Source organism: Cololabis saira, chromosome 6, assembly GCF_033807715.1.
Source record: "Cololabis saira isolate AMF1-May2022 chromosome 6, fColSai1.1, whole genome shotgun sequence".
Taxonomy (NCBI): domain Eukaryota; kingdom Metazoa; phylum Chordata; class Actinopteri; order Beloniformes; family Belonidae; genus Cololabis; species Cololabis saira.
In genome coordinates, this window is record NC_084592.1 from 4,555,063 (window position 1) to 4,581,776 (window position 26,714).

Below are 26,714 nucleotides of genomic sequence, written 5' to 3' on the forward strand. Positions count from 1 at the left end.
GGTTGGTCAACCGCAACGACAGGAATCTGACCAGGGTTCACATGTTTAACTGCTCTTCTGATGACGTCCATAGAGTGGCGAATCATTGCTACTGAATGTGCATTGTCAAGAAACAGAGGCAACAGTGCATTGATTGCTGCAGGTGGGATTACAGTTTGGTGAGCATCAGCATGGTAGGCAGACCACGATATCATGCCATCAATGGTTGATGTTTCAACAGATGTCTTGACTTTTCTGAGCCATGCATATTCATCTTCTGTTGCAGTTGTAGAAGCCAGGAGTTTGGGAGGTCTCACAGGACCGTGTACACGGGGCACAGTGAATTCCTTTGCCCGGAGGGTTGCTGGTGGCACAATTGTGTAGGCTGATGGCAGAGGAGCCACTGACTTTGTGGAAGAGCCATCTTGACATATCACTAGTACACCACGATCAGTTCCACCATTTGTGTGTGACACATGCTGCATAAGGGAAATTCCTGTCCCATGGAAGGAGTCTCTGGCTGTTGCAGAAGTTGGATTATGGTCTATGTTGTCAACAGCTCCTGTTGTGAACAGTCCATCACGCAACTTTGGTGGGCACACAACATCCTCCATCCTAAATCGCTGACAGACACCATTGGCAATATCTGATGTGATTTGCAACAGCCTGTCATAGGAAACACACAGTCCCAGATTGAACAGTGAGTCAACTAGCCCTCTACTTCTTGTAACTGCATGGATCTTGAGGGACAGATATATTGGGAGAGGGGTTTCTCGTTTGTGCCTTGGCCGTGCAGAGCTTGGTGAATCCTTCCTCTGTGCGTGCTTCTTACTGTTGAAGACCATCAATTGGGAGATTGTTAGGGCAGCTTTTGTGGTGGTCTGATGTTCGATGTTTGTACCATTAAGTATCATGTTGACAAGAGCCAAGAGAGATGGTGGCACAGCTTTCTGCTGGCAGTTTTCATGGAATGATCCATCAAAGGAGAAATTTGAATCAAATATGTCTTTGCGCACTACCTGTGCTGCTCGCATTAAGTGCATGGCATCATCGTCATTCTGACAGGCTGTCATGAGAGCTGTTCCAATGTCCTTCTCAAAACTCAGCAGTGTGTCTCTTCCTTGCGAATATGCCTTTAGGTATGGAATCTCAGAAAGCAGTCGATTTTTTAGCCTGGTAGTGTGGATCCGATTATCTACAGTCAGACCAAGCTGTTCCAGTCTAGTCTTGTACAACTTTGCAATGTCTGTCAATTTTAAGACTGGAGCACTGCTCTCATCACTGTTCATCTCTTCTAGATATGCCACTAGTTGAGCAAAGGCTATGCCATGCAGACAAGAATCTTCATCTCCATCATTGCCTTTCGATGCAGCCTGCCTGGCCTTGTTGTACAATGAACAAAGACAAGAGTGATGGTACTTCGCTTCAATAGCGATCATGTCACCTTCTGAAAGCTTGGCCAACAGAGCAGTGTCCTCAAGAGCAAGGGCACACTTCCGCACATTTGCATCAATGTTGTAGGTTGATGCATTGTGTAAACTCGAAGAAGCTGATGCAGGCTTATCACAAAAGAAGCAAGTAGGCTCTGTGGTCTGTGAATGGCTGTGCGCAGATCGCGTGTGTACAGAAGAGGTATTTTCTTGTTGCTCTGTAGGCCTAGTTAATTTCTGACTTAATACATCATAAGCTCTTTTGTTGAATTTAAGTCGACAACTCTTGTGCCACCCAGCCTTATGTCTCCTTAAAGTGGATTTTATACCATCTTGATCATTAAGTCGTTCCAGGTTGAGATCCATCGGCATGTGCTGAAGGGTACGGAACCGGCCAAGGTCTTCTGCCAGGGATACATAGCCACTACCAACAGATTGTTTTTTGGTGTTTCTGAGTGGACACTGCAATGGTTCATCTGTAACTTCTTGGCAGAGGACACAAATGTCCCAGTTAGTGCTGGGGGCGGGCTCGGATTGCTTGGATGAAGACGCCAAGGGCTGGGTTGTAGGGTCCACCAAGCTGTGACGCTTTGACATGGTTGAGATGACACTGCAAGAGAGGAGAATCTGAAAGGTTAAAAATTTCAACTTTGCTCAAGTATGTATAATAGTAGAAATGTATCCTAATATAAGAATTAGTTACAGAATGTGCACATTTATACCTCAATGGATTTATATGAATGTATAATGTATTAATATATTAATATCAGAGCCTTATTAATAAAAAAACATCAGTCAAATTAATTTTCTTTCCTAGTGTACTTACAGGTAAACCAAAGATTTATTGCACCCCTGGAAACAATCGCAATCTCAGGTGCATCGGGGGAGTAGATAGCCTCTAAACACTGCACTGAAAGAAACAAGATTTCTCACACATGGTCTTCCCCAGTAAAATATTTACTTACTGTACCTTTCAACATTATGGTAATCCATTTCAATACTGTGATTCTAAAAGTTTAACTTAATGGGTAGACTACTCACAGGTTATCCCAAGTTCTTGCACACCAGTAATCATCCTCAGTGACAGTGATGGGCAGGTACAGGAGGTGTAGCACTATATCCTACATACCAGGAGAAAAGATACACCTGTCTCCACTGTCTCAATCAAAACTGTATTAACTCACGGGTCAAAGACGTATAAGGCCTTTGAGTAGCCCATTTTTAAAATACTTAAAATAAAGATATTTTTTGGCCATTTTCCAAACATTTGAAATGTAGTGTACACATACATGTATGTGAAAACTTCAAACAAAGGTATTTTAGTGTTTTTAAACCTTTAAACTGTCATTTGGGGCGACCATTTATCTCAAAATTAATAGATTTCCATAACAAAATTTATATTTTAATAAGTATCAGTAATTAAATTAACTGTTCAAGAAAGATAGACACATTTTTCCTTTCATTTTTTGAAAACCATTTTTAAATACATTCTATCCATAATGGCAGTGTCACCCTCTTACTTACTCTAAAATTCATAAAACTGATTTAAAATGTGTACAAGGTGTATCCACTTATGCATGCTATACCAATAATTTATATTTGAACCAAAACTGATAGACATTCAATTTTGAATTTGATACAGAATTGCCATTTGTTGGTTACCCCACATGACAGGTGGTCACCCCACATGATGCTTTCAAGTTTAATCAAATATAACAGGCTAACAGTTAGCTACCGTATTGGCCCGAATATATAATATATGATTATAAGACGACCCCCTCTTTTTCAAGACTCAAGTTTGAAAAAAGTCTTTTTGAACACCAAATTCAATTTTTATACAGAAAATAATTACAGTACATCTGAAACAAATGATTATGACAATATATTCGAGAAAAAAAACCTGTTATTTTTCCTCATTTAAATCATCATCTTGAAGTTTGCATCATAACTGGCCGATCTTCAACCAGCTTTTCTCCAGATTGTCCTTACGTTTCTCCATTTTCTGTTATCTCTTCTTTTATTTTCTTCTCTTTTCCTTTTTAACCATTCAGCATCCGCTTTAAAGATATCTGGCGCCATCTAGCGGTGTGAATGGGTATAACGTCTAGACCCCGAATGTAAGACGACGCCCACTTTTTCAGTCTTTTTTCAATGCAAAAAACACCATCTTATATTCGGGCCAATACGGTATATGATCTAAGCTAGCTACTTCTCACCACATATCACTAACAAATTTACCTTCAAAATATAGATTTGCAAATAAAACGAATTATTTACAGTTTTAGGGTGGTCACCCCACATGATATCAAAATGTGACGTATACACTGCAGCAGTTAGAAAGAGGATTTATTTGTAAAGGATAGAGAGACTACTGACCTGCAGGTGGTCTCTCTGGGACCCTCATGGAGTAACTGGCTGATGCAACATCCTCTTTGAGATGATTGTCAATATAAAAGTCCCTCAATTGTATCTTTTTTTTCTTTTACTTTGTCAATAAATCTAAAACAAGTTTGAAAGTATGCCCAATAGGGCAAGCATTATTTTTAAATTGTTTTAATGTGATTTAAAACCAGTTGTCCAAACAGAAGTCAAGGCCGGACGGTCACCCCACATGATGTTTTCACACTTCAGATGGCAGAACATGACCAATAACCAACATGTTTAAATAAAATAAGAGTGGGCACATGTAGAAGGAACGTATTACACATACATGTTATATTTTTTATTCATTTTTATGTTTATTATTAGGTAAAAAGTTCCATCGGACAGAAAAAGTAAGCGTCACGTCTTTGACCCTCACAATATCCTGTATTTGAATTATGATACTTATAAAGACCCAGACTACATTTCAAGGCTGTTGGAGACTGGCTGTTGAGCTAATTGGCTAACCACTAAATAGCTAGCATGCAAGAGTTTGGCTTTAGGAATCATTACTTGTAGCTATCAAGATAGGTGATATCCTTTAAATTAGAAAGCTGAAATCTATGCTGTGTTCAATCATTCAACTGACTTAGCTCACAAATTACTACGTAATTTTAAACATTCACAACATTACTGATAATGTTCAGTTTACCTGTTAGAGGTTTGTCAGAATATTCATGTCAGAATATTCCTGCCAGAAGTTGTCTCTCCTCCAGACTGTAACGTTAGTTGTTAGCCTCAGCTACTCAGGTGTCATCCACCCTACTGACAACTCTAATGGGATTAGCTACTGATAGAGGGCCACCTGGACCTGGAGGTAGTTCTAATGCTAGAAATAAAATCACCACACATCATTATAGTTAATAATAACAGATAGTAAAAAGTTATAGAACATTTTGGGGCACATGGATACAAATACATATTTATTGCGTTTTTTTACATTTTTTTTTTTTTACCTTGACCTTAAATAAAATGCATTTTCTTGAATTCTATTGGTCTCAAAGGTATCACCAGCTGACTGGGCACCCAAAAATCAGTAGGAAATGACACCTTAATTGTTCTTCTACTGCGCTTGGTTCCAAAGTTAAGCATTTTTCAATATTCTTGGCGGCCATTTTGAATTTGACCTCTCCCGGGCCTCAGGGGTCAGATCTGACTGTCCTCCACATCTGAAAATAAACTTCATGGTATCATCTAACAGTGGTAGAAGTTTCATGCTTTTTTCAAAAAGTGCACAATACTTCTTGTTTTGGGGGATATGCCGCTGTACTATATCTTAAGTTCACACAGAGCTTCATAGCCCAACCATAATCAGATCTTGAAATATTCCCATTAATAATGATGTTAATTTTGTTTACAATATTGTTATGTTTATAATAAGCTGGTTCCTTATCTCATCGTTATGTCCTTTATGTCCTGTATTTTCATGATAAAGACCAGTTTGTGACATCTGACGCCACATGTAGCTGTTATAGTTCCATAGGAGCCTAATGATGCTCTTCTAGTTTAAGGATCACAATGACCTGTAACAATGATATAGTTTGTGAATATTATACATTTCCTGAATTCTTATGGGCCTGTGAGTATTCCAGTTTTTGTATTTTGTGTCTCTGTTGTTCCTAGATGACACAGGGCTAAAGGATAGTATATCATTTAGGTGAAAATGGTGTAAAAATGTGTGTTGTTTATAGTTTAAAGAGCTGCAGTGACCTCTATGTTGGTCAGACAGATTCACATCTTAGCTTGAATGAATACTTAATGCTTAAAATGATACCAAAGACAATATGTAAACCAAAGACTACCGATGTAAATCAGCCTATGGCTGCAATCTGGGTGCATCTACATTTTATGTTTTTACTAAAAGAAAATTGCCTGATGTACACTGTCCCTACCAAAAAAAATATTGTGCAACATTGACAGATATCCTGTACATGAGTCAATGACGTGACGCCTATATTTTCTGAAAAACAGATTTCTTTTCAATTCAATAAAGGTTTAAATGGATTAAAAAAATACCATATATATGACCTACCTGTCCCACATATGGACTCACTTGAATTTTACAAAAAAAATACTAGTTATTTGGGATTTTGTTGTTGTGTCAAAATATCATGTGGTGCAACCGTCCGACCACGACTCTTGTTTTGAAAACTTTTTTTGAAATCACTCTAAATGTTTTTAAATCAATCTTCTTCTATCTGGCATGATTTCCTAAATGTCTTGTAGTCTGTAAGATTGTAACACATTTGTATTTATATTTCCATCATAATATACAAACAAAGTTTGACTGATGTCCATTTTATGAAATATCATGTGACGCGACCATTAAAATAACAACATTTTTGTATAATACTGAAAACCTGTAAAAAAAAGATGTCAAGATGTTAAGGAAATTTATTTTAATATGAATCATGGTTGCACCACATGACCTTTTTTAAGGCTAGTGCCAATTCATCTTGACAAAAAACTCTGAAATCACTTAATTTAACATTTTTATATGAATTTATGTGTACACAACATTCTTAATGTTTGAACTACTGCAATAGATATTCTTTTTTTTATTATTTTTAAATTGACCTGTTGAAAATCCTTATTCGTCATTGACCCACATGAGTCTAAACCAGGATATGCAGCAGCATCTAAAATGTAATTTTCTGAAGGAGGTGGTAACTTCATGAGCTGATAACTCTGATCCAGCTGCCACTCAGGAAGGTTATCATACCAGAATATCATCTACAGACATGGATCTTAAAAATTATAAGCAAGTTTTGTCACCTTGAGTGGTGCTGATATCTGGTCTGGATTCTGGAACTAATGGGACAAAGAGGCCTGTGGGTGTGGTGTTTTTATTGATTTCATCTCTAGTTCAGGTCCAGCCCCCCTAAAGCCTCTCCTTCCTGGTGCTTCCCTCCCCAGGTGTCGTGGGTGCTGGAGCAGCATGAGAGCTCGTCCTCCAGCGATGATCTGACAGCAGTGAGGAACAACACGGACCAGATGCTGTGTCTGCTGGCGGAGGAGCGGCCCGCCGAGAGCTCGGAGGACGGCTCCTCCGTGGCTCCCATCGGCCCCATCCTGGAGCTGGTGATCACGGAGAACATCCTGGAGCGGCTGGTGCAGTGGCACGTCCAGCGCGGCCTGGACCCCGACAGCCAGGGGGCGCTGCTCAAGCTGTTTGAGATGCTGATCGGCCAGTCACAGCAGCCCCTGCTGCAGCACACGGCCGTGCTGCACCCCCTGATGCGGCTGCTGGGAGCCTGCGCTGACCCGGAGCTGGGCTGTCCCCCCGCCCTGGAGAACAGCCTGGTGCTGCTGCTCAACCAGGTAATAATTACTGCAGAACAGCCTGGTGCTGCTGCTCAACCAGGTAATAATTACTGGACAACAGTCTGGTTCTGCTGCTCAACCAGGTAATAATTACTGAGAACAGTCTGGTTCTGCTGCTCAACCAGGTAATACTGGAGAACAGTCTGGTTCTGCTGCTCAACCAGGTCATAATTACTGGAGAACAGTCTGGTTCTGCTGCTCAACCAGGTAATAATGCAATTAGTGCAAATGGGCTTTTTTTATTTCCCAGTTTTTAGATAGTTGTAGACTAGGCCTGTGTTGAAAAAATCGTTTTTCCGATTCTAAATCGATTCTCGTATTAATTCCTAAAAATTGATTTGTATGTTTAAAGATCAATTTTTTTTTGATTTTTTTTTATTTGATTTTTTTTATTTATTTATTTTTTCATCATTGCATTACAACTTTTTGTATTGTTTTGTTTATGCCCAAAAAAAGAATGCATGATTGCATAAATTGTCTATATGACTTTGCCCTATATACTGTCTTGGGGTTACATTTGCATAAAATGCTAAAAACCAAATTCTCAAAAATTAAAAACTGAAATAGACAGAAAATGGAAAAAATAAAAAGGGAATGTGGGAAAAACTAAAACCGATTTTATACGTCTCTGTTTCCTCCCTGGATCTGTTTGATAATTCTGCCCCACATGTTTCTGTTTGCAGTTCTATCAGCATTCTGGGAGCTGATTGGTCCTTACAGCATCATTAGCTGCAATACTTGCTGTTGAATCTCAATATAATACTAGTAGTAATATGTTGCTGGACTACAGTCATAATTCATGCAACAGCTCAAAAACAGTTTTAATAACACTAACCCAAATCAATATTGAATCGAATCGGATCAAATCTTGATTATCGTTTCTGAATCTTAAGAATCGGAACCGATTCTTGACATTTGAATCAATCCCCAGCCCTATTGTAGACGCCCATTTAGAGTTTTTGGAGTCAGTGAAGTCTGTCAGCTTGTGCATACTTTACACCCACGTCTGAAACCTGTAATTCCTCCTCGGTGTATTTTTAAACAGGATTTGGCTCTAGATTGCTTGGCTCAAAGTAACTCTCATCTGACGCCACATGTAGTCGGGCTGCGCCGTCGTCTGTAGTGAGGTCTGCTGGCCAGCGCTCAGTCCCAGCGTTGATGGGGGGATGTGTGTAACCAGGGGATGTGTGGGGATTTTGTGCAGGTTCTGTGCAGGACCACTGTGCCCCAGTAGTGGCCGTTTGCCAAAACCAGAATATACAGTCGTTCCTTGTCTGTTTTACAGCATTGTTGAATTTCACTTTGCATTTTAATTCCTACATAATTTAAATACACATCATATATAAGTACGTTTCTTTGATCAATTTTAAGTACAATATGTATTGTTCCTCAGTTAATTCCAGAGCTTCTTAACTCTAGTAACCTCTGGACTCTGTAATGGCCAATCAATGTGTGAAAATGGTCCTGGAAACGCTGTTTTGCACTTTGAACCTGAATCCTGAAATTGTCATCTTGGTAATCTGGCTGCACTATCACAGAAGACAAAAAAAAATAATAATTTGTTTTATTCAGCTAGTCAACTGACCTCATTTTTTGGCACATTTCATTTCATTTATTTATTTAGCACATCTTTTTTTTTTAAACGGTGCATGGAGGGAACTTGTACAGAGTTCCACTCCCATCAACAACTGTGATGACATAACAAAGATAATGTACAACAAATTAAAAATGTTTAAATATAAACGTAAAAGAGAACATAGATACAAGGTCTGGATTACATTAAAGATAAAGACATTGAAGGTTAAGACACAATAAGATGTTTTTTGAATAACTTTCTGAAGGAGGTAAAAGATAATGTTGACTTCAGCAACACATTCAAGCTCATTCCAGAGTTTTGGATCTAAATGTAATATTAAATTGATGACCAGATGTTGGACAGAAGGGTAAATGAAGATTGCCACTCTGTCTAGTTGAATTAAAATCAGATTAAAAAGTAAAAAACTGCTGGAAAGTGACAGGAAGATCTGGTTTTCTATTGATAAAAACAAGGACAATAATAATATGTGCAATAACTAGATGTGCAATAATCATATGTTCAATATCTATGCAATACCTGTCTACCTCACACTCATTCTACCAGCTTTTTTTGCACCGTTTTTCTTTCCTTCGCACTATTTCTTTATCTGATATTTTTTATCTTTTTATCTCCACCGCAATGTATATATTGTCCATATTTTGTCCATATTTTTTATTATATATATCTTTTACTTTTTTACCTTTTTACTCCATTCCCTGCATGTGTGTGTGTGTGTGTGTGGGTCTGTGTTAAGTGTACTGCCGCTAACACGTGAGTTTCCCCATTGAGGGAGTAATATATGGGCTCAAATTAATGCCATAAGTATTTTGTATCTGTAAATAAACTTTGTACTTGTAGAAATATTTTGTGCGTGTGCAAAAAATATTTGTACTTGCAAAAAATATTTGTACTTGTAAAAAATATTTTGTGCGTGTGAAAAAAATATTTGTACTTGTAGAAATATTTTGTGCATGTGCAAAAAGTATTTGTACTTGCAAAACATATTTGTACTTCTAGATACAAAGCTACAAACTTTTTACAAAGCTACAAACTTTTTTTACAAAGCTACAAACTTTTTTTACGAAAGCTACAAACTTTTTTTCAAAAGCTACAAACTTTTTTTACAAAGCTACAAACTTTTTTTACAACTACGAGTTTTGGCAGTGTTTTGACGTGCCAAAACTAACAGCCAATCAGCGATCTTTGGCACGGGTTTCAAAGGGTTTCTGGAGAGCCAATCAACACATTGCATCGCCTACTGACGTCGCCGCCATATTGGATGTGGCAAGACTGCGCTGCAAACTAATACAAGTAAATTGACTTATTTTCATAAAGCACCTTTCTACAAATAAATTTACGTTTTACGTCTCATTTATTCATTCACACGCGCACTAGTATACATGGGAAACAATTAGGCACCAAATATAATATATTTAATTTTCTCAGACGGCAAAAATTAAGAACTTTATTGATCCAACACAGGAGTAATTCATGTTATTCAGCTATAGAGAACAAGGTAGTGCCGAAAAACAATATATATCCCCCCTCACAAAAATAGAGACATATTTTTTTATCAACAAAACGAATAAAAAAAAATTCAAATAACAAAATAACATATTTGAACCATTTTTCAGACAATAAAATAACAATAACATAAAATGTAATGTAATGTGTAAAGATGTAAAATATGCTTTGTTAATGAGAGAATATGTTTCTGTATTTTTCTTATTTTTGTGAGGGGGGATGTTTTTCGGCACTACCTTGTTCTCTATAGCTGATATAACATGAATTACTCCTATGTGGGATGAATAAAGTTCTTATTTTTGCCATCTGAGAAAATGAAATATATTATATTTGGTGCCTAATTGTTTCCCAAGTATATTAGTGCGTGTGTGGATGAATAAATGAGACGTAAAACGTAAATTTCTTTGTAGAAAGGTGCTTTATGAAAATAAGTCCATTTACTTGTATTAGTTTGCAGCCCAGTCTTGCCACATCCAATATGGCGGCGACGTCAGTAGGCGATGCAATGATCTGATTGGCTCTCCAGAAACGCTTTGAAACCCGTGCCAAAGATCGCTGATTGGCTGTTAGTTTTGGCACGTCAAAACACTGCCAAAACTCGTAGTTGTAAAAAAAAGTTTGTAGCTTTGTAAAAAAAGTTTGTAGCTTTGTGAAAAAAGTTTGTAGCTTTGTAAAAAAAGTTTGTAGCTTTGTAAAAAAAGTTTGTAGCTTTGTAAAAAAGGTTTGTAGCTTTGTAAAGTTTGTAGCTTTTGTAAAAAAAAGTTTGTAGCTTTGTATTTACAAATTTGTAAGTACAAATTTTTTTTGCAAGTGCAAATATTTTTTGCAAGTACAAATATTTTTTGCACACGGACAAAATATTTCTACAAGTACAAATATTTTTTGCAAGTACAAATATTTTTTTTGCACACGCACAAAATATTTCTACAAGTACAAAGTTTATTTACAGATACAAAATACTTATGGCATTAATTTGAGCCCATAGTAATAAAGGACTATCTTATCTTATAAACGTATGCACAAACAAGCATGAGTGAAAAACCTTAAGTTTATGATGGATAATAGTGAATATTTCATAAAAAGAGGTGCAGATGGTTTGTGTCTACCAGACTTTGGATGATCAGTAATTTGTTGAGAAAAGTTAGATAAGTTTCAGACCAGACAATATTGCAGTAATTCATATATGGAAATAGGAAACTATATGATATAATATATAATTATTATATTATTATATATTATATAATATAATATAATACAGATTCAAATGAACAGAGGGATGGATCAAGGGACAAACCTTTTCCAGTATGCCAAGCATTTTCCCTGATCTTTTGCAAACTTGATTAATATGATTATTTCAAATTAGACCTTCATCCAAAACAATACTCAGAAATTTTGTGTGCGATACTTGAAGGATTTCAGTTCCGTTAATCATATTTTAGCCTCTTCTTTTGCATGAGGTTTATTTTTGTTGCAGAAGATCATGAAGTTAGATTTCTTTACATTACGTAGCTGAACCTGAACCTGGCCTAAAGAAACGTCCCCAGATCCTAACAGTGTCTCTTCCTCCACCACTCTTTTACTCTCCCATCACTGCAGCAGGATAAATCTGGACTCATTAGACCACACGACCTTCTTTCACGGCTCCAAAGTCGAGTGCTCCCTTAAAGCGATACAGCCGTAGAATCCACCTTTCATTCCTTCCATTTATAGTTGACGATCCAAAATTGAAAAGTGAAAAAGTGGTTATTTTGTTTGAATCAGATGCTGAAAAATAAAAAGGGCTTCTTTTTTAATACTTTTAAGCCAAAGAAAAGACAGATATTTTCATGGAACATTACTGTGGAATTATGGAGAATATTTTGCCTGATTCAAAAATCATCACAATACAGAAGAGTGTTAGGGCCAGGCAGGAGAAAAATAAAAATAATAATTTAGAGGAGGAAGATTTTTTTTTTCATTATGCACTTCGAGAAAAAAGTCGAAATGTCGAGATTAATGTTGAAGTACAATTTCAAGAATGAGGTAGAAATATCGAGAAAAAAGTCGAAATGTCGAGAAAAAAGTTGAAATGTCGAGAATAATGTTGAAGTAAAATTTCGAGAAAAAAGGCAAAATGTATTTCAACTTTATTCTCGAAAATTTGGACTTTATTCACGAAATCTTGACTTTATTCACGAAATTTAGAATTTATTCTTGAAATTGTATTTCAACATTAATCTCGAAATTTCGACTTTTTTCTCAAAGTGCAAAATGAAAAAAAAATCTTCCTCCCCTAAAATATTATTTTTATTTTTCTCCTGCCTGGCCGTAATACTCTTCTGTACAAATTCATCTCCAAAGGGGGGAAAGTAATTCCTGTGTTGAGGCAAAAATTCTACTGGTTTATTTCTGCCAGTCATGGCTCATGGGGTTCTACCTAATAACAACATGGACACGTTTTTATTTATTTATTCATTTATTTTGTATTTTTTTCAGTTGAAAATGTGAATTTTCAGCTTAAGTAAAGATTAGAGTACACTTTCCTGCAGCTTTAGTGTTCTCCTGCAGCTGCTGGGGAGGGTTACACGTGGAAAATAAGCCCCTTCTCATCTTTTGGCATCTGATTAAAAGACAAATAATAAAATAATCACTTGTACTGTTTGCGATTTTTCATTGTCAGTTGAAAGTGAAAAGAACAGATGGTTCACAGATTTTCTTTGTTCCCTGACTTCCTCAGTGCTCATGTGGAAATGTTCCCACTTCCATTATTTTAAGTTTAATCCCATTCAAAGTGTGAAGTGGAGATAAGTAGTAAGTAGTAGTAGTAAGACTAGTATTTGTAACACGAGAAAACAGGATTTTGAAATCTTTTTTTTTTCAAGATGAAGAAAGAAGCACAGAAAAGCTAGCATTTAATTCTGTCAACATACTGTAATTATGACGGAGGTCGAGTTTCTGCTGTAACGAAAGACCTATTCATGTATCCACAAATTCCCCTTTAATAACTGGCAATTGACGATATTAAAACAAATTCATCACAGCTTTAATGATTCCACTGTTTGTGCCATGTCGTGTATACAAAGACAGTGAGAGATGGATTGTTGTTAATATGAGAGCCAAGTATTGACCAGTAATTGTCTTGCATGTGTTTTTTGGACCTGGGCCGACACCCGAGCTGCTACAAGGCAGTTTAAATTTCAGTTGAGATGCATTTACACTGCTTTTGTGCACGGTTTATTGATGATCTAATCTGCTATACTAGGAATTAAATCACCTCCCAAATGGATACTATATTGGTAGATAAATAGATACAGGATTGTCTCAGAAAATTAGAATATTGTGATTTTCTGTAATGCAATTACAAAAACATAAATGTCATACATTCTGGATTCATTACAAATCAACTGAAATATTGCAAGTCTTTTATTATTTTAATATTGCTGATCATGGTTTACAGCTTAAGAAAACTCAAATATCCTATCTCAAAAAATTAGAATATTCTGGGAATCTTAATCTTAAGATGTAAACCATAATCAGCAATATTAAAATAATAAAAGGATTGCAATATTTCAGTTGATTTCTAATGAATCCAGAATGTATGACATTTTTGTTTTTTTAATTGCATTACAGAAAATAAAGAACTTTATCACAATATTCAAATTTTCTGAGACAGTCCTGTATATTTGTATTTTACTTTTTTACTTTTTTGTTTTCTTTTTTTAACATGCATGTTCGAAATAAAATCTTCAAATCCAATAATTATTCCTGTATCATAACCATGTCAGACTTGACTTTCTTCCATTGCATCTTTTCTTGACGCTCTTTAACCTCCCGTCAGGTGTGCGTGTCGATGGCCCGGCAGCCGGTGCTTCTGGAGATGCTGTTCCGGGCGGCGCCGGCCCAACAGGGCTCCACCAACCTGCTGATCTTCTCCCTGCTGGTGCCGTTCATCCACCGGGACGGAGCCATCGGGCAACAGGCCCGCGACGCGCTGCTGCTGGTCATGGCCACCTCGGCCAGCCACCAGGCCGTGGCTCGATACATCGCTGAGAACTCCTACTTCTGTCCGGTGAGGGGTCAACGCTTCATACGTTTAGAGCTCTTTTAGGTGTAGATGTTTTTTTATACGTTAAAGAAAGAAACCTTCGTTTACTAATCTATTTCAAGCCACTTTAGGGTTTTGGGCTGATTTTTACACCAGTAAAACGTCAGACTCCATCTCTGATTTAAGCCACTTTTTTTTTTATCATGAATATTTAGCATAAATAAGTTTTTTCCATGTTAGAATCCTGACATTTCTTAAGCAAAAACTGTTAGTAGTATATAACAGAAGTTGAAGAGTAGCTGACGTTAGAGTAAAACAAAACAATGTGTCACAAAAGAAACAATTTTCCGGAAATTTATGTTTTAACTTCCAATTGTGTTCCAAGTAAGTTGTAAGACAGCTTTAATGATCACTAAATCAAAAAAGAAATAGACAAAAATATGCAAAAAGGCCCTGAGGGAAGTACAAGGTTTAATCTTTATCAGTGCCTTATTCTTTAATTTTTCAGTTTCCATCCAAATTTTAAATCCTGCTGAGCATCCATCGGAAAAAATATTTCACAGATAATCAACATCATTATATTCCCTTTGCAATATTCTATGTAATAGTCTATTTTGCCTGTCACTTCAGTATAATGAGTGTAAACTACACGTGGATACGACCTCCTCTTTATTGACGTGATGGATGGGGACAGCTTATGAAGTGAAGCGGGACTCTTCACTTGCTTTCCTTCTCTGCTCTTAAGAAAAAGGAGTGTGTGTGCGAGTGCCGCTGCCTAATTTGAATGCATTAGTGATGGTGTGTGATAATGTAAGAGGAAGGTGATGACTAGGCGCTATGACAGGCCATTCACCCATATCTACGTCCCATCAGGTCTTTCACAACCCAAAGATAACTGTGAACATCTAAAAAAAACAAACTGTTGTCATGTTGAGGGAGGAACTAGGTTGTGTTTAAAACATAATGTAGAAAGCTTCTTTTAGTTATATTTTTAATGAACAGAAAATCTACAATATCTTTGCAGTATCTTTGCTGATATCTGATAGTGTATAACAAAAGTATTTGCCATAATCTTTATAGTGTCTTCCAGAAGCCAGATAGATAGACTAAAAAGACACTTGTATTGTAAAACTGGACACCACAACATGATTTAAAATAAAGAAATACTCATGAAACCAAGTGGTGCAGCAAGAAACCAGCTCAGTTGCATGACAATAAAGTCCAGGGGCCTCATTTATAAAGCTTGCTTGCGCACAAAACAGGACTTGAAAGATGCGCAAGCCACCTTCTACGCAAAGGTTGGGATTAAAAATAAAAAACTAACCGAAAAATGTGCGTATCTTTACGCCAACCCTGACCCTCGCGCAGGAACAGTCTGAAGATATGGGGAACTGGCGACGCAGGCAGTGAGGTGGTGAAATGAAGCCAGATTCTGTCACAAGGTGTGGTTGTTGAGGACCCAAACGCAGGAGGTAGGAGTTCGCAACAAAACAGGATTTATTGAGCAAAACCAAAAACGCTGCTGGGCAGGATCAAAAGCAGAACAAAAACTGGAATCCAAAAAGGACGAGGAGACATGGAGGGAGCAAGCAGTATGGACCAACAGGGCACAAAGGAATGACAAGACCAGATATACACAGGGGATAACGAGACACGACGAGACACAGGTGCAGACACAATCAGGGCAAATGGGAAACAGGAGGGACAGAACTGAAACTCAAACTGGGGGGAAGTGTCAAACCCTGACAGATTCATGTCATACTCTTAATGTCATCACATATCAGACTTATAATATAATAGCGCTGATCGTGTCCTTCTGTGTTTGAAGCACAGCATCAGTCAGGACTCTGGTACTGCTGCTGGTACTGCAGCCGCGGTGCAGGACACGCCGGGAACCTCCGTTCCGCAACGGCGTGCTGCCACTCACTCGCTTTATTTTATACTATTTATGTACTATTTATACTTTTACTGTGACCACCAAATAATGTGGTTTTCCTGCCTCTACCTCATCCACAACATTTCCATCTCAGTCTCCGAGAAATTTTGTGGCACGGTGGCTCGACACGTCTCATTCATCCTGACACAGAACCAGGCTGCAGGAGCTGCTGCGCATGCTCAGCAGGCTCATTCATATGCAAATACAGTCATGAACTACTTTGCATTGCCCATTTATGGTATAAAGTGGGCGTGTAGAGGGCGGGATATGAGGCGAATTCAGCTGCGCAACCTTCCAGCTGGACTGTGATTTATAAAGAGAACATTGCGTGCAGATGTGCGTGCACACGGTTTTATAAATCCAGATTTTTTTTTGCGCACGCCATTTTTGGCTTTTGGGATTTACGTGCACTTTTAGTATGAATCCTACACACTCCTTTATAAATGAGGCCCCTGGTCATTTTAACACCTTTCAGTTCAATTCAATTTTATTTATATAACATCTATTACAATACAAGTTGTCTCTAGGATCTTTCCAGAGACCAGAACATGACCCCAAGCAATTATTACATAAACATAACAGGCCAGGATGTCAGCAAGCATATAGCAGGTGGAAGCAGTGGGATGATCAGAGGGGAGGGCACCTTGAGGCTGCAAACATTAGAAATGCTTTTTTTTTGTTTTTAAAGAATAAAAAATCTAAATGTATAGAATGTAGAATAGAAGATACTGATGATTGATAACTGAGAAAGGAAAGAGAAGGAGGGGTAATGGGCACCGCCCAGTGGATCATGTCGGTGCCCCCCTGCAGCATAGCTCTATAAACAAACAAACTATTATAGTCTGGTCCTGCAGCTGCAGCTACGACTACTGGCCCAAACACACCAGAGTTACACTAACTAGAGGTTTACTAACATGGGGAATAAAAACATTGTGAACCATCAGTTTGAGAGTCAACCATCATCAGTCCGGGCTACAGAAATAATTTTTTCTTTCTGTGCGGCCCGGTACCAAATGACCCACGGGCCGGTAACGGGCCGGGGCCCGGGGGTTGGAGACCACTGCAGTACAGTACAGACCTGCATTGTTGTGATTCCCTACAACTGCCACTAGATGGAGCTAGAAGAGCCATTTATTGCTTAAGGATGAACATTTGCAGGTGCTGTGTTTCATGTGGATAATGAAGATAACCTGTTAATCCGGTTGTGAGACTGTGCACATACATTTGAAAGCTGGGACAATTATCTTTAATTCTAGTTACTAAGAAACCTTTGAATCTTGAAAGTGCGCTACTAAAGTTTTGTATTGTTGCTGCATGCTGTGTGTCATTAATCTAGAAATGCTGTGTTCAGTACCTTTCCATTCTGTGTTGGTGAACTTGCTTGGCTATTTTCTGCTCATCTTTCTTCCAGCAGCTTCAGTCTGACCTACTTCCTGCTAAAAAGGTCCAGCAGAGGTGGCATCAAGAACCAAACGCTCCTCTCCTCGCCCCGCTGTGCTATTTTCTGTCTGCGTCTTCTCCCACGTTACGTTCAGCTTTGCTGGACATTTTTCCAGGGAGCTGTTAATTCCTGTATAGCTGTCGTCTCCCTCTGTGTCACCTCTTTACAGATATGCCCTTCACTTCACACCCCTCCTGTTTCTGATTCATTTAAAATTGTTGACGTCTCATCAGGCCATCTTCCATATATTTATCCTCTAATTTCACCAGTCTGAAAATCGGCAACAAATAACCTCTAGGTTGCCAAAACACCCTGTAGCTTTGACCTTGACTTTGAAATCTACGGAAGAGTATTAGGGCCATGCAGGAGAAGAAATATTTCAGAGGGGAAAATTTTTTTTATTGTGCACTTCGAGAGATTAATGTTGAAATACAATTTCAAGAATAAAGTCGAAATTTTGCCTTTTTTCTCAACATTTCGACTTTCTTCTCAAAATTGTACTTCAACATTAATCTCGACATTTCGACTTTTTTCTCGACATTTCAACTTTTTTTCTCAACATTTCGACTTTTTTCTCGACATTTCGACTTTTTTTTCGAAGTACATAATGAAAAAAAAATCTTCCTCTTCTAAAATATTATTTTTATTTTTCTCCTGCCTGGCCCTAATACTCTTCCGTAGAAATCATCGTCCTTTTGCATATCCAAGATTCATTTTATGACGACAAGGGAGCTGTTAGGAGACATTTGTAGACATTTTGATATTGTAGCTCTTAACAGTTTGTGAATGAAAGACTTTGGTTGAAAGTCCTTATCACGGCATATAGTGTTCATTCTTTTTAGATACCATAAGAACTCCTGTTTGGCTGAGTGTTTGGTGTGACTGTCCCTGTCTTCAGGTGTTGGCGACGGGGCTCAGCGCCCTCTACTCCTCCCTGCCCAGGAAGATCGAGGCGCGAGGCGATGACTGGCACGCTCTGCGGCGGGAGGACTGGATGGGCGTGTCGTCGCTCGTGCTCTTCATGAACTCTCTGGAGTTCTGCAACGCGGTGGTGCAGGTGGGGCACCCCATGGTGCGCTCCCAGCTCCTGGACTACCTCCACAACGGCTTCCTGGTGCCCGTCGTGGGCCCCGCCCTCCACAAGGTGACACGAGAAAGGAGAAGCAGAACAGTAACATTAATGGGACTGTTATGGCACTTTTCCACTAGTTCGCTCGGCTCTACTCAGCTCGGCCTGGTTTCTTTTCCACTACAATCCAGCACCTGGATCAGAAGTAGGTGGTTGGAGGAAGCTGCTGTGACGTATTTGATTGTGTGATCTAAAGCAGGGGTCGGCAACCCAAAATGTTTTAGAGCCATATTGGACCAAAAACACAAAAAACAAATATGTCGAGCCGCAAAAAATGAAAAGTCTTGTATCAGCCTTAGAATGAAGGCAACACATGATGCATGTTTTTTATTAGTTAGAACTGGGGGAATATTTTTTTTTCATAATGCACTTTGAGAAAAAAGTCAAAATGTTGAGAAAAAAGTTGAAATTTCGAGAAAAAAGTTGAAATGTCAAGATTAATGTTGAAGTACAATCTTGAGACAAATGTCGAGAAAAAATCGAAATGTTGAGAAAAAAGTTGAATTATCAAGATTAAAAAGGAAAGGGAAAAAGGAAGAAAGAAAGAGAAAAAGGAAAAAAAGAAAAAAAAGAGAAAAAAAGAAAAAAGGAAGAAAAAAAGAAGGAGGAGATGATAAATGTGCTGCTGAAAAGTCAGCTGGAGCCGTGAGCAGCTATGAAGAGACAGAGCTCCTGGTAGATCTGGTCGTTCCTTATCTCCGTCTAGATCCCTTTTTAATTCTCTCCTCAGCACCAGGTTTATGAACATCTGACCCTCAGAGTTTGACCAGAACAGACTTCTGCGCTGCTATAACCTGTCGAATAAAATGAACAAGAAGCCGCCGTCAGTCCAAATGTCGAGATTAATGTTGAAGTACAATTTCGAGAAAAAAGTCGAAATGTTGAGGAAAAAAAGTCTAAATTTCGTGAATAAAGTTGAAATGTTCAGAAAAAAGGCGCAATTTCGACTTTATTCTTGAAATTGTATTTCAACATTATTCTTGACACTTTTCTCTGATTTCCTCCTCCTGACTCAGACGTCTGACTCCAACCCCCCGACCAATCGGTGGTCTGTAGTGTGATGATGTCAGATACAGCCGACTCAGCAGCTTAGAACCTCGGCAGAATAGTTACAGAAAAGTATCTACTCGGTACGTTAGACCCCTGGTGGGAAAGAACCAAACTGAGGCGAGCCAGGCTGAGTAGGTACTAGTGGAAAAGCACCATTAGTCACACCAGTGGAAAGCAACTTTAGCTCTCCCCCCTCTTAGTTTCTCAATGAACTTCTACTGTTTTAGGAAAATAGATGTGAGTCCTGGGTCTTTAAGGATTTGGCCTGCTTCAATCTTCTCCAGACGAATCGGAATAGCCACGAAAACCAGTGACTGGTCTTGATGCTGATTCTCTGTGTGTGTTTGTGTCTGCAGTCGTCGGTGGACGAGATGATTGCCAGCACTGCCTACTTAGATCTGTTTCTGCGCAGCATCACGGACACTTCCCTCCTCAGAACCTTCCTGCGCTTCATCCTGCTGCATCGCCATGACAATGACACTATCCTGGACACCCTGCTCACGCGCATCAGCAGCAACTCTAGGGTGCGTGTGTGTATGTGTGCACGTGCTGCTGTGCTGGACCCTGCTGTGTGGGGAGTGAGTGGGCTGATGCAAATGAGAATACACAAGTTTCCAATTACTTGCCACAAACTTGTAAACTAAGTCTTATTAATTTTGTGTTACGAGTTGCGGCTTAGCTTGTATCAAATGTTGATTTTTGAGGCCTCTGTTTGATTCAAAATCAATTCTCGACTGATTACGAGGGTATAAAAATTCAGTAGTCATTAATTTCCATTGATAGGACAAGTACACTTTTTATATAGAATACTGTTATTTCAAAAAATTCAGCTAAGTAAAGTACAAATACTAGAACACTCCATGCGTGGTAAAAACTGAAAATAAAGTAAGGAAATGACTGATGCAATTTTGGAGATTCATATAAACATGAGTGCACATTTTGTCCTGCTGAACATGTTGGCGTGGACATTAAAACTGTTCAAGACTACAGAGGGAAACGATGAGGGAGTTTAAGATTTTGATGTCACAGAAAAGCTGTTTCTTCCTCTGACCACAAGTTGGGCAAACTCTGAAAAAGAGTTGACTTTTATTCTAGAATAGAATAGAAAGCCTTTATTGTCATTATAATAATATAATGAGATTAAGCAGCAGCTCCATAAAAGTGCACATGTAAAAGGCTATGTAAAAACTAAATGAGAAACAGACAATATAAATATATATACACTGAAAATGAATGAATTAAAGAATATTGCACATAAATGAATGAAAGAATATTGCACATGAATGGATGAAAGAATATTGCACAGTATGACGTAGCTAGGAAGACATCCGGAACATTAGAATAGAGATTAGATGTGTTTTGTATCAGTCTTGGGGAGATTAGTTCCTGGGCTGCTGGAAAAATGACCAACGTGACCAGTTTGTTTGTCGTTGTGTGTTTTGCAGCTTTGCATGGTGTCATTGAGTCTGTTCAGGACTCTCCTGTCCCTCAACTGTGAAGACATCATGCTGCAGCTCATCCTCAGGTACGCCAGCACATCCTGTCTGTTCACATCTATTATTACATTCATGGACTCATTCAGTGTTGCAAAAATAAGACCTTGAGTGGAATATTGTCTTCATCGTCATTCACATCAACGGAAGGTTGTGAAATGGGTTGCCAATCGCTATTTGTGGTGGTCATTAAAACTTGTGTTTTATTTTCTGCCGTCTTCATTTGAAAATCATTTGTCCTGGGGAAAAAATAAATATATATATGTGTGTGTATGTATACGTATGTATTAGGGCTGGGTATTGTTAAGAACCTCACAATTCGATTCGATTTCGATTCTTTACGTTTCGATTCAATATCGATTCGATATTGATTTAAATGCTTCGATATCGATTCATTAAGATGTAGAAATACACAAATACCTGTTGGCAATTTTTCATTATTTTTATTTTCATGCCTATAACACGTGGCATGTTACTTCACATAGAAATGAACTGAGCAATTAAACTTAGCAGCACTGTAATGGCTCAGTGCATTTGTACGGAAGCGTATTGCATTCACTTGAGAAAAAAAAAATCTGCTCTATTTTTCTGAATTAACAAGATAATTATCTCAGAATTCTGAGAAAAGTTTTAATGAAAAAAAAAAATTCCGCTATATATATATATATATATATATATATATATATATATATATATATATATATATTAAAAATGCATATATGCCTTAGGTTTTTACCTTAGGTTTTACTAACTCTATATATATATATATATATATATATATATATATATATATATATATATATATATATATATATATATATATATATATATATATATATATATATATGTGTGTGTGTGCGCAGACAAAAAAGAAAAAAATAATTTGTCCCAAATTTTGCCAATGAATCTGTAGTTTTTTTTAAACACATATAGTATCATATATAATCTTCAGCAGTGTGACCAGGTTCTCTGTCGATGGCCAAATGCTCCAAAGACAGTGTGGTGTTGCTTTAAAGCTGATTCCCGTCTGCGTGCATTGATCTGTGTTTATTTGTGGTCCGTGTTTGGGTCAGCTGTGTGTTCTGTCACTCAGGTATCTGATGCCCTGCACTCACGTGATGCTGAGTCAGCGTCGGGCCATCAAGGAGACCGACCTGTACGGGAAATCAGCAGACAAGTTCCTGTCCCTGATCCCGGAGTGCTGCCGGCTGAGCGCTGCGGCCTCCGGGGAGAGGGACGACGACAATCCCTTCTGGGCCAAAGGTACGAGACAAACCCCGCTGGGGAAAGGAACCGTTCACATGTGGTTGTTCCTACCAGAACGTTGGCAGGAATACACTGGCAATTACTTTAGTGCTGCTGGATTACTAGTCCGGAAGAGTATCAGGGCCAGGCAGCAGAAAAATAAAAAAAAATATTTTAGAGGAGGAAGATTCTTTTTTCATTATGCACTTTGAGAAGTTGAAGTCGAAATGTCGAGAAAAAACTTGAAATGTCGAGAATAATGTTGAAATACAATTTCAAGAATAATGTCGAAATTTCGTGAATAAAGTTGAAATGTTGAGAAAAAAGGTGAAATTTCGACTTTAGTGCACAATAAAAAAAAATCTTCCCCTCTCAAATTTTTTTTTCTCCTGCCTGGCCCTAATACTCTTCCGTAAATCTGGATTTGCATCTGTGTTTCGTTTGTTTTAACGCAATGTTAAGACGGCAGCAGCAGGGGTTAATTTGTGCCGGATCCTGCCGGAACAAGATCCGGCACCTCTCGATTTTGGCCTCCCTGCGTTCCGGGACTTATTTGGGCAGATCCGGCACCTCTCGTGTATATATATATAAAACAATGATATAAAAAAGTTTTTTTTTAATGTATAAAAAATAATAATATGCATAAATTCATTTACAGAACAAATCCCAAGCATTTCATTTCAGTTTATAAAGATTTAACGTCATTTGAAAGAGTCGGAGATTTGTTGATGCATGAAAAGTTGGGCCAGCAAACCACGCCCCCGACCAAACAAACTTTGGAAATTTGCTGGATCCGGGGAGCAAGCAGCAAGCAACGCAAACATGTCAAAAAGACAGTTGAATTTACTGTCTTTTTCAAAAAGAAGGAAGAGTTGCGTGATTCTTCAAAACGAATCAGCAAGCGTCGATGAGGGCAGCTGCAGCACAATCAATGTGCTCCTTGCGCCGCGGACACATACACATGAATGGATTTGTGTCGGTTGCTGTGGATTATGTTCTCACTACAAATAAAAAAACGGGCTGAAGCCCCCCCAAATTTGATCTCAGCCCCCCCAAAATTAAGAGGACATTTTTCCCTTTCCAACGATACCAATATTGTGTTTGTACAATTTTTAAAACGGCGTTATTTTGGGGCTGATGCAGCCGCGTCTCTCTGCCTGCCGTCACTGCACTGTGTCCAGCAATGTCCCGCCCACAGCTCCGTCTGATTGGTTACACACAGAGACAGGCACGGGAAACAGCCAATCAGCGGTGAAGGCTGTGCACGCGCTGTGCTCACACACAAACAGAGGAGCGGAGAATATTAGTTATTAATTATTCAGTTATTAATATTAGTTTAGCCGGGTAGAGAAGCTCCGGAGAGGATATGTTTCCAAGGTAAGTTAAGGCAGCAGACACCCTATTATTGTTATTCTAGCTTTCCAAAGTGCACCAGATTGATGCATTTAAATGCATTATGCTCAAAAAATTTCGCGGGGGGGGGGGGCCGGTCCCCCCCCCGGAACCCCCCCCCCCCGGTACCCCCCCCGGTACCCCCTCGATGTTCCGGGACCTCTTCATGGACAAATTAAGCACTGGGCAGCAGTAATTATTGGAGACAGGATTACTGCTGCCTGTCAATCTGGGAAGGACTATAAGAATATTTCCACCTTGTTGGGACATCACAGGAATGCAAATACTCTTGGAAACTGCAAAACACCAGAGAGCAATATCTCCATATGACCTGTTTAAAATTCTTACTTTGCTGTCCACACTGAATGTGTAAAATATAAATCGGATAATTTAACAAAAAGAAATGATGCTACTGAATCATGGGGTGAACTTAGTTTTTCACAAACTGATTTAGCATTTTGACTGATTCTGACTCTGTGCCGCCTGCGGTCTGCTTCACAAATGTGAATATGTTGAACCTGAACTCAGGGAAACTCTTGAACAAAGTTATATTTATTTGAATATCCTTTCTGAAATTGATTTGACCTCACGTCCTAACGTTACCCTCTGTGGTCATTCATAAATGTGCATTTAAATATTTTCCCACGACGCCTACTGGACATTGTTTAAAACATTTCAGCGTCTACACCAGGGCTCGGCAACCCACGGCTCTAGAGCTGCATGCAGCTCTTTAGTGGCGCCCTAGTGGCTCCTGGAGCTTTTTCAAAAATGTTTGACTTTTTTTTTTTTTTTCTCCTTTTTTTTCTTTTTTTTTTACCCTTTTTTCTTTTTTCCTTTTTTTCTCTTTTTTTCTTTCTTTTTTTTCTTCTTTTTCGTTTTTTTTTTCTCTTTTTTTCTTCCTTTCCCTTTTAATCTAGACATCTCGACTTTTTTCTCGAAGTTTTGACTTTTTTCTTGAAATTTTGACTTTTTTCTCGAAATTTTGACTTTTTTCTCGACATTTCAACTTTTCTCACGAAATTTTGAATATTATATTTAGCATGATGTTCATTTCTAATGGTTTTTCTTGTGTATATTTTGTTGTAACAGCCCTGAACAGCCCGAGCACGGAGGCTCCAGCTCCAGCTCCGGCTCCAGCCCGACCCAGCACCCCGTCCCGCTTGTCTTTCTTCACCCGGCAGCAGAGCGGTTCAGGCGGGGGTCCGTCCGGCCTCCCCAGCGTGGAGCAGACGGGGCCCGGGTCCCGGCCCCTGTCCCCCGACAGCCCCATGCACCAGCAGCAGCAGCAGCAGCAGCAGCAGCTGCAGCAGCAGCTGCAGGGCTGCAGCTACGACTGCCTGGACTGGGACGCCGGCTACCTGGAGTACCTGAGAGACGCCCAGCGGGGCATCACGCTCTGCTCCTGGGCCTGCCAGGACTGGTCCGCCCCGTACGACGGAGAAACCCCCTCCCCGAGCACGGCCCCGCCACCCCCGCCCCCCCCGACCTCCAACCCCTCCATGGCCATGTTCCCCGAGCACTTCTCCCTCCAGCCGGGCGGCAGCAGCAACTCCCCTCCCGGCCAGCAGAGGGCGGCCATCGTGGCGGCAGCACGGACAGAGTGGAGCCACTCGGACCGGGACAGCGGGGAGTGGGACGTCACCATCGGACAGAACAACTGCATCAGCCTCACGCCGCGCTCTAAGAAACGAAGCCTGCAGAGAGAAGAGCTCCAGCCCAAACCTCTGCCTCCTCTCATCCCGTCCTCGTCTTCTGCTGCTTTATCAGCCTCACACTCCTCCTCCTCCCCGGCTGCTCACGTTCCCTCCTCCGCCATCACCGTGAGCTACCAGGCCATGTATAACGGAACCATGACGCTGGCTGACGGCTGTTCTGACAGCCAGGAGAGAGGACTGGAGGTAAAGAAGGTTAAGAGAGACTTCGGAGAGCAGCCGTATATGGATGAAAATCGAAACGGATCCGTGGTTTCCTGCCCCTCTCAAAGCTGCAACCCTCTTCCAAAATCCATGTTCGGCAACAGCGATGACATCAGCGATGCAACATCTCTTTGCCCTAACCAGATTCCCTTCCAGCCAGGACCTGAAACCAAATCCCCGACCGGTGAAACCTCAGATCAAACCCTCAGTACGTCCTCAGAAACCCCGGAGAGCCAGCAGTCCCAGCAGTCGGTGGAGTCTCTGATCGAGGAGCTGCTGGAGCAGGCGCCGGGGGAGCCCCAGGGGACCGGGGACAGCAACGGCCAGGGCATCAGCATCGAGGCCTTCACCCAGGAGCTGAGGGAGCTGGAGGAGCGGGTGAGGGAGCGCACCAGAGCCGCCTGTCAGGGGGAGGAGTCGGCCCCGGACCCGCGGCCCGCCGGCCGGCCGGAAGAGGAGCAGCCGTCTGCGGTAGCTGAGACGAAGCTGCCGGGAGACGGCAAGGCCGACGGCTCGGTGCCGGGAATCTGCAGCCCCGCCAGACCGCTCACCCAGCTCTCCTCCCAGCCATACACAGGTATACAGAGAGCTGCTACACTTTATCTATAGCAGACGTTGAAAGGAGCCATGCTTTAGCCCAGGGGTCGGCAACCCAAAATGTTGAAAAAGCCATATTGGACCAAAAACACAAAAAACAAATATGTCTGGAGCCGCAAAAAATGAAAAGTCTTGTATAAGCCTTAGAATGAAGGCAACACATGTATCTATTGTATATTAGTTAGAACTGGGTGAAGATTTTTTTTTTCGTTATGCACTTTGAGAAAAAAGTCAAAA

The 26,714-nt window shown here is 39.8% G+C and overlaps 1 protein-coding gene across 1 annotated transcript in view; it reads left to right on the forward strand.

Annotated features, from left to right (window-relative positions):
* Positions 1–26,714, forward strand: part of fhip1b (FHF complex subunit HOOK interacting protein 1B) — a 38,284-nt gene that overhangs the window by 6,262 nt on the left and 5,308 nt on the right. Inside the window, exons 2-9 of the mRNA XM_061723073.1 lie at positions 6,747–7,151; positions 14,072–14,302; positions 18,554–18,799; positions 20,191–20,358; positions 21,280–21,359; positions 22,421–22,590; positions 25,054–25,252; positions 25,292–26,457. Coding sequence (XP_061579057.1) covers positions 6,747–7,151; positions 14,072–14,302; positions 18,554–18,799; positions 20,191–20,358; positions 21,280–21,359; positions 22,421–22,590; positions 25,054–25,252; positions 25,292–26,457 — 2,665 coding nt within the window. The remainder of the gene's footprint in view (positions 1–6,746; positions 7,152–14,071; positions 14,303–18,553; positions 18,800–20,190; positions 20,359–21,279; positions 21,360–22,420; positions 22,591–25,053; positions 25,253–25,291; positions 26,458–26,714) is intronic.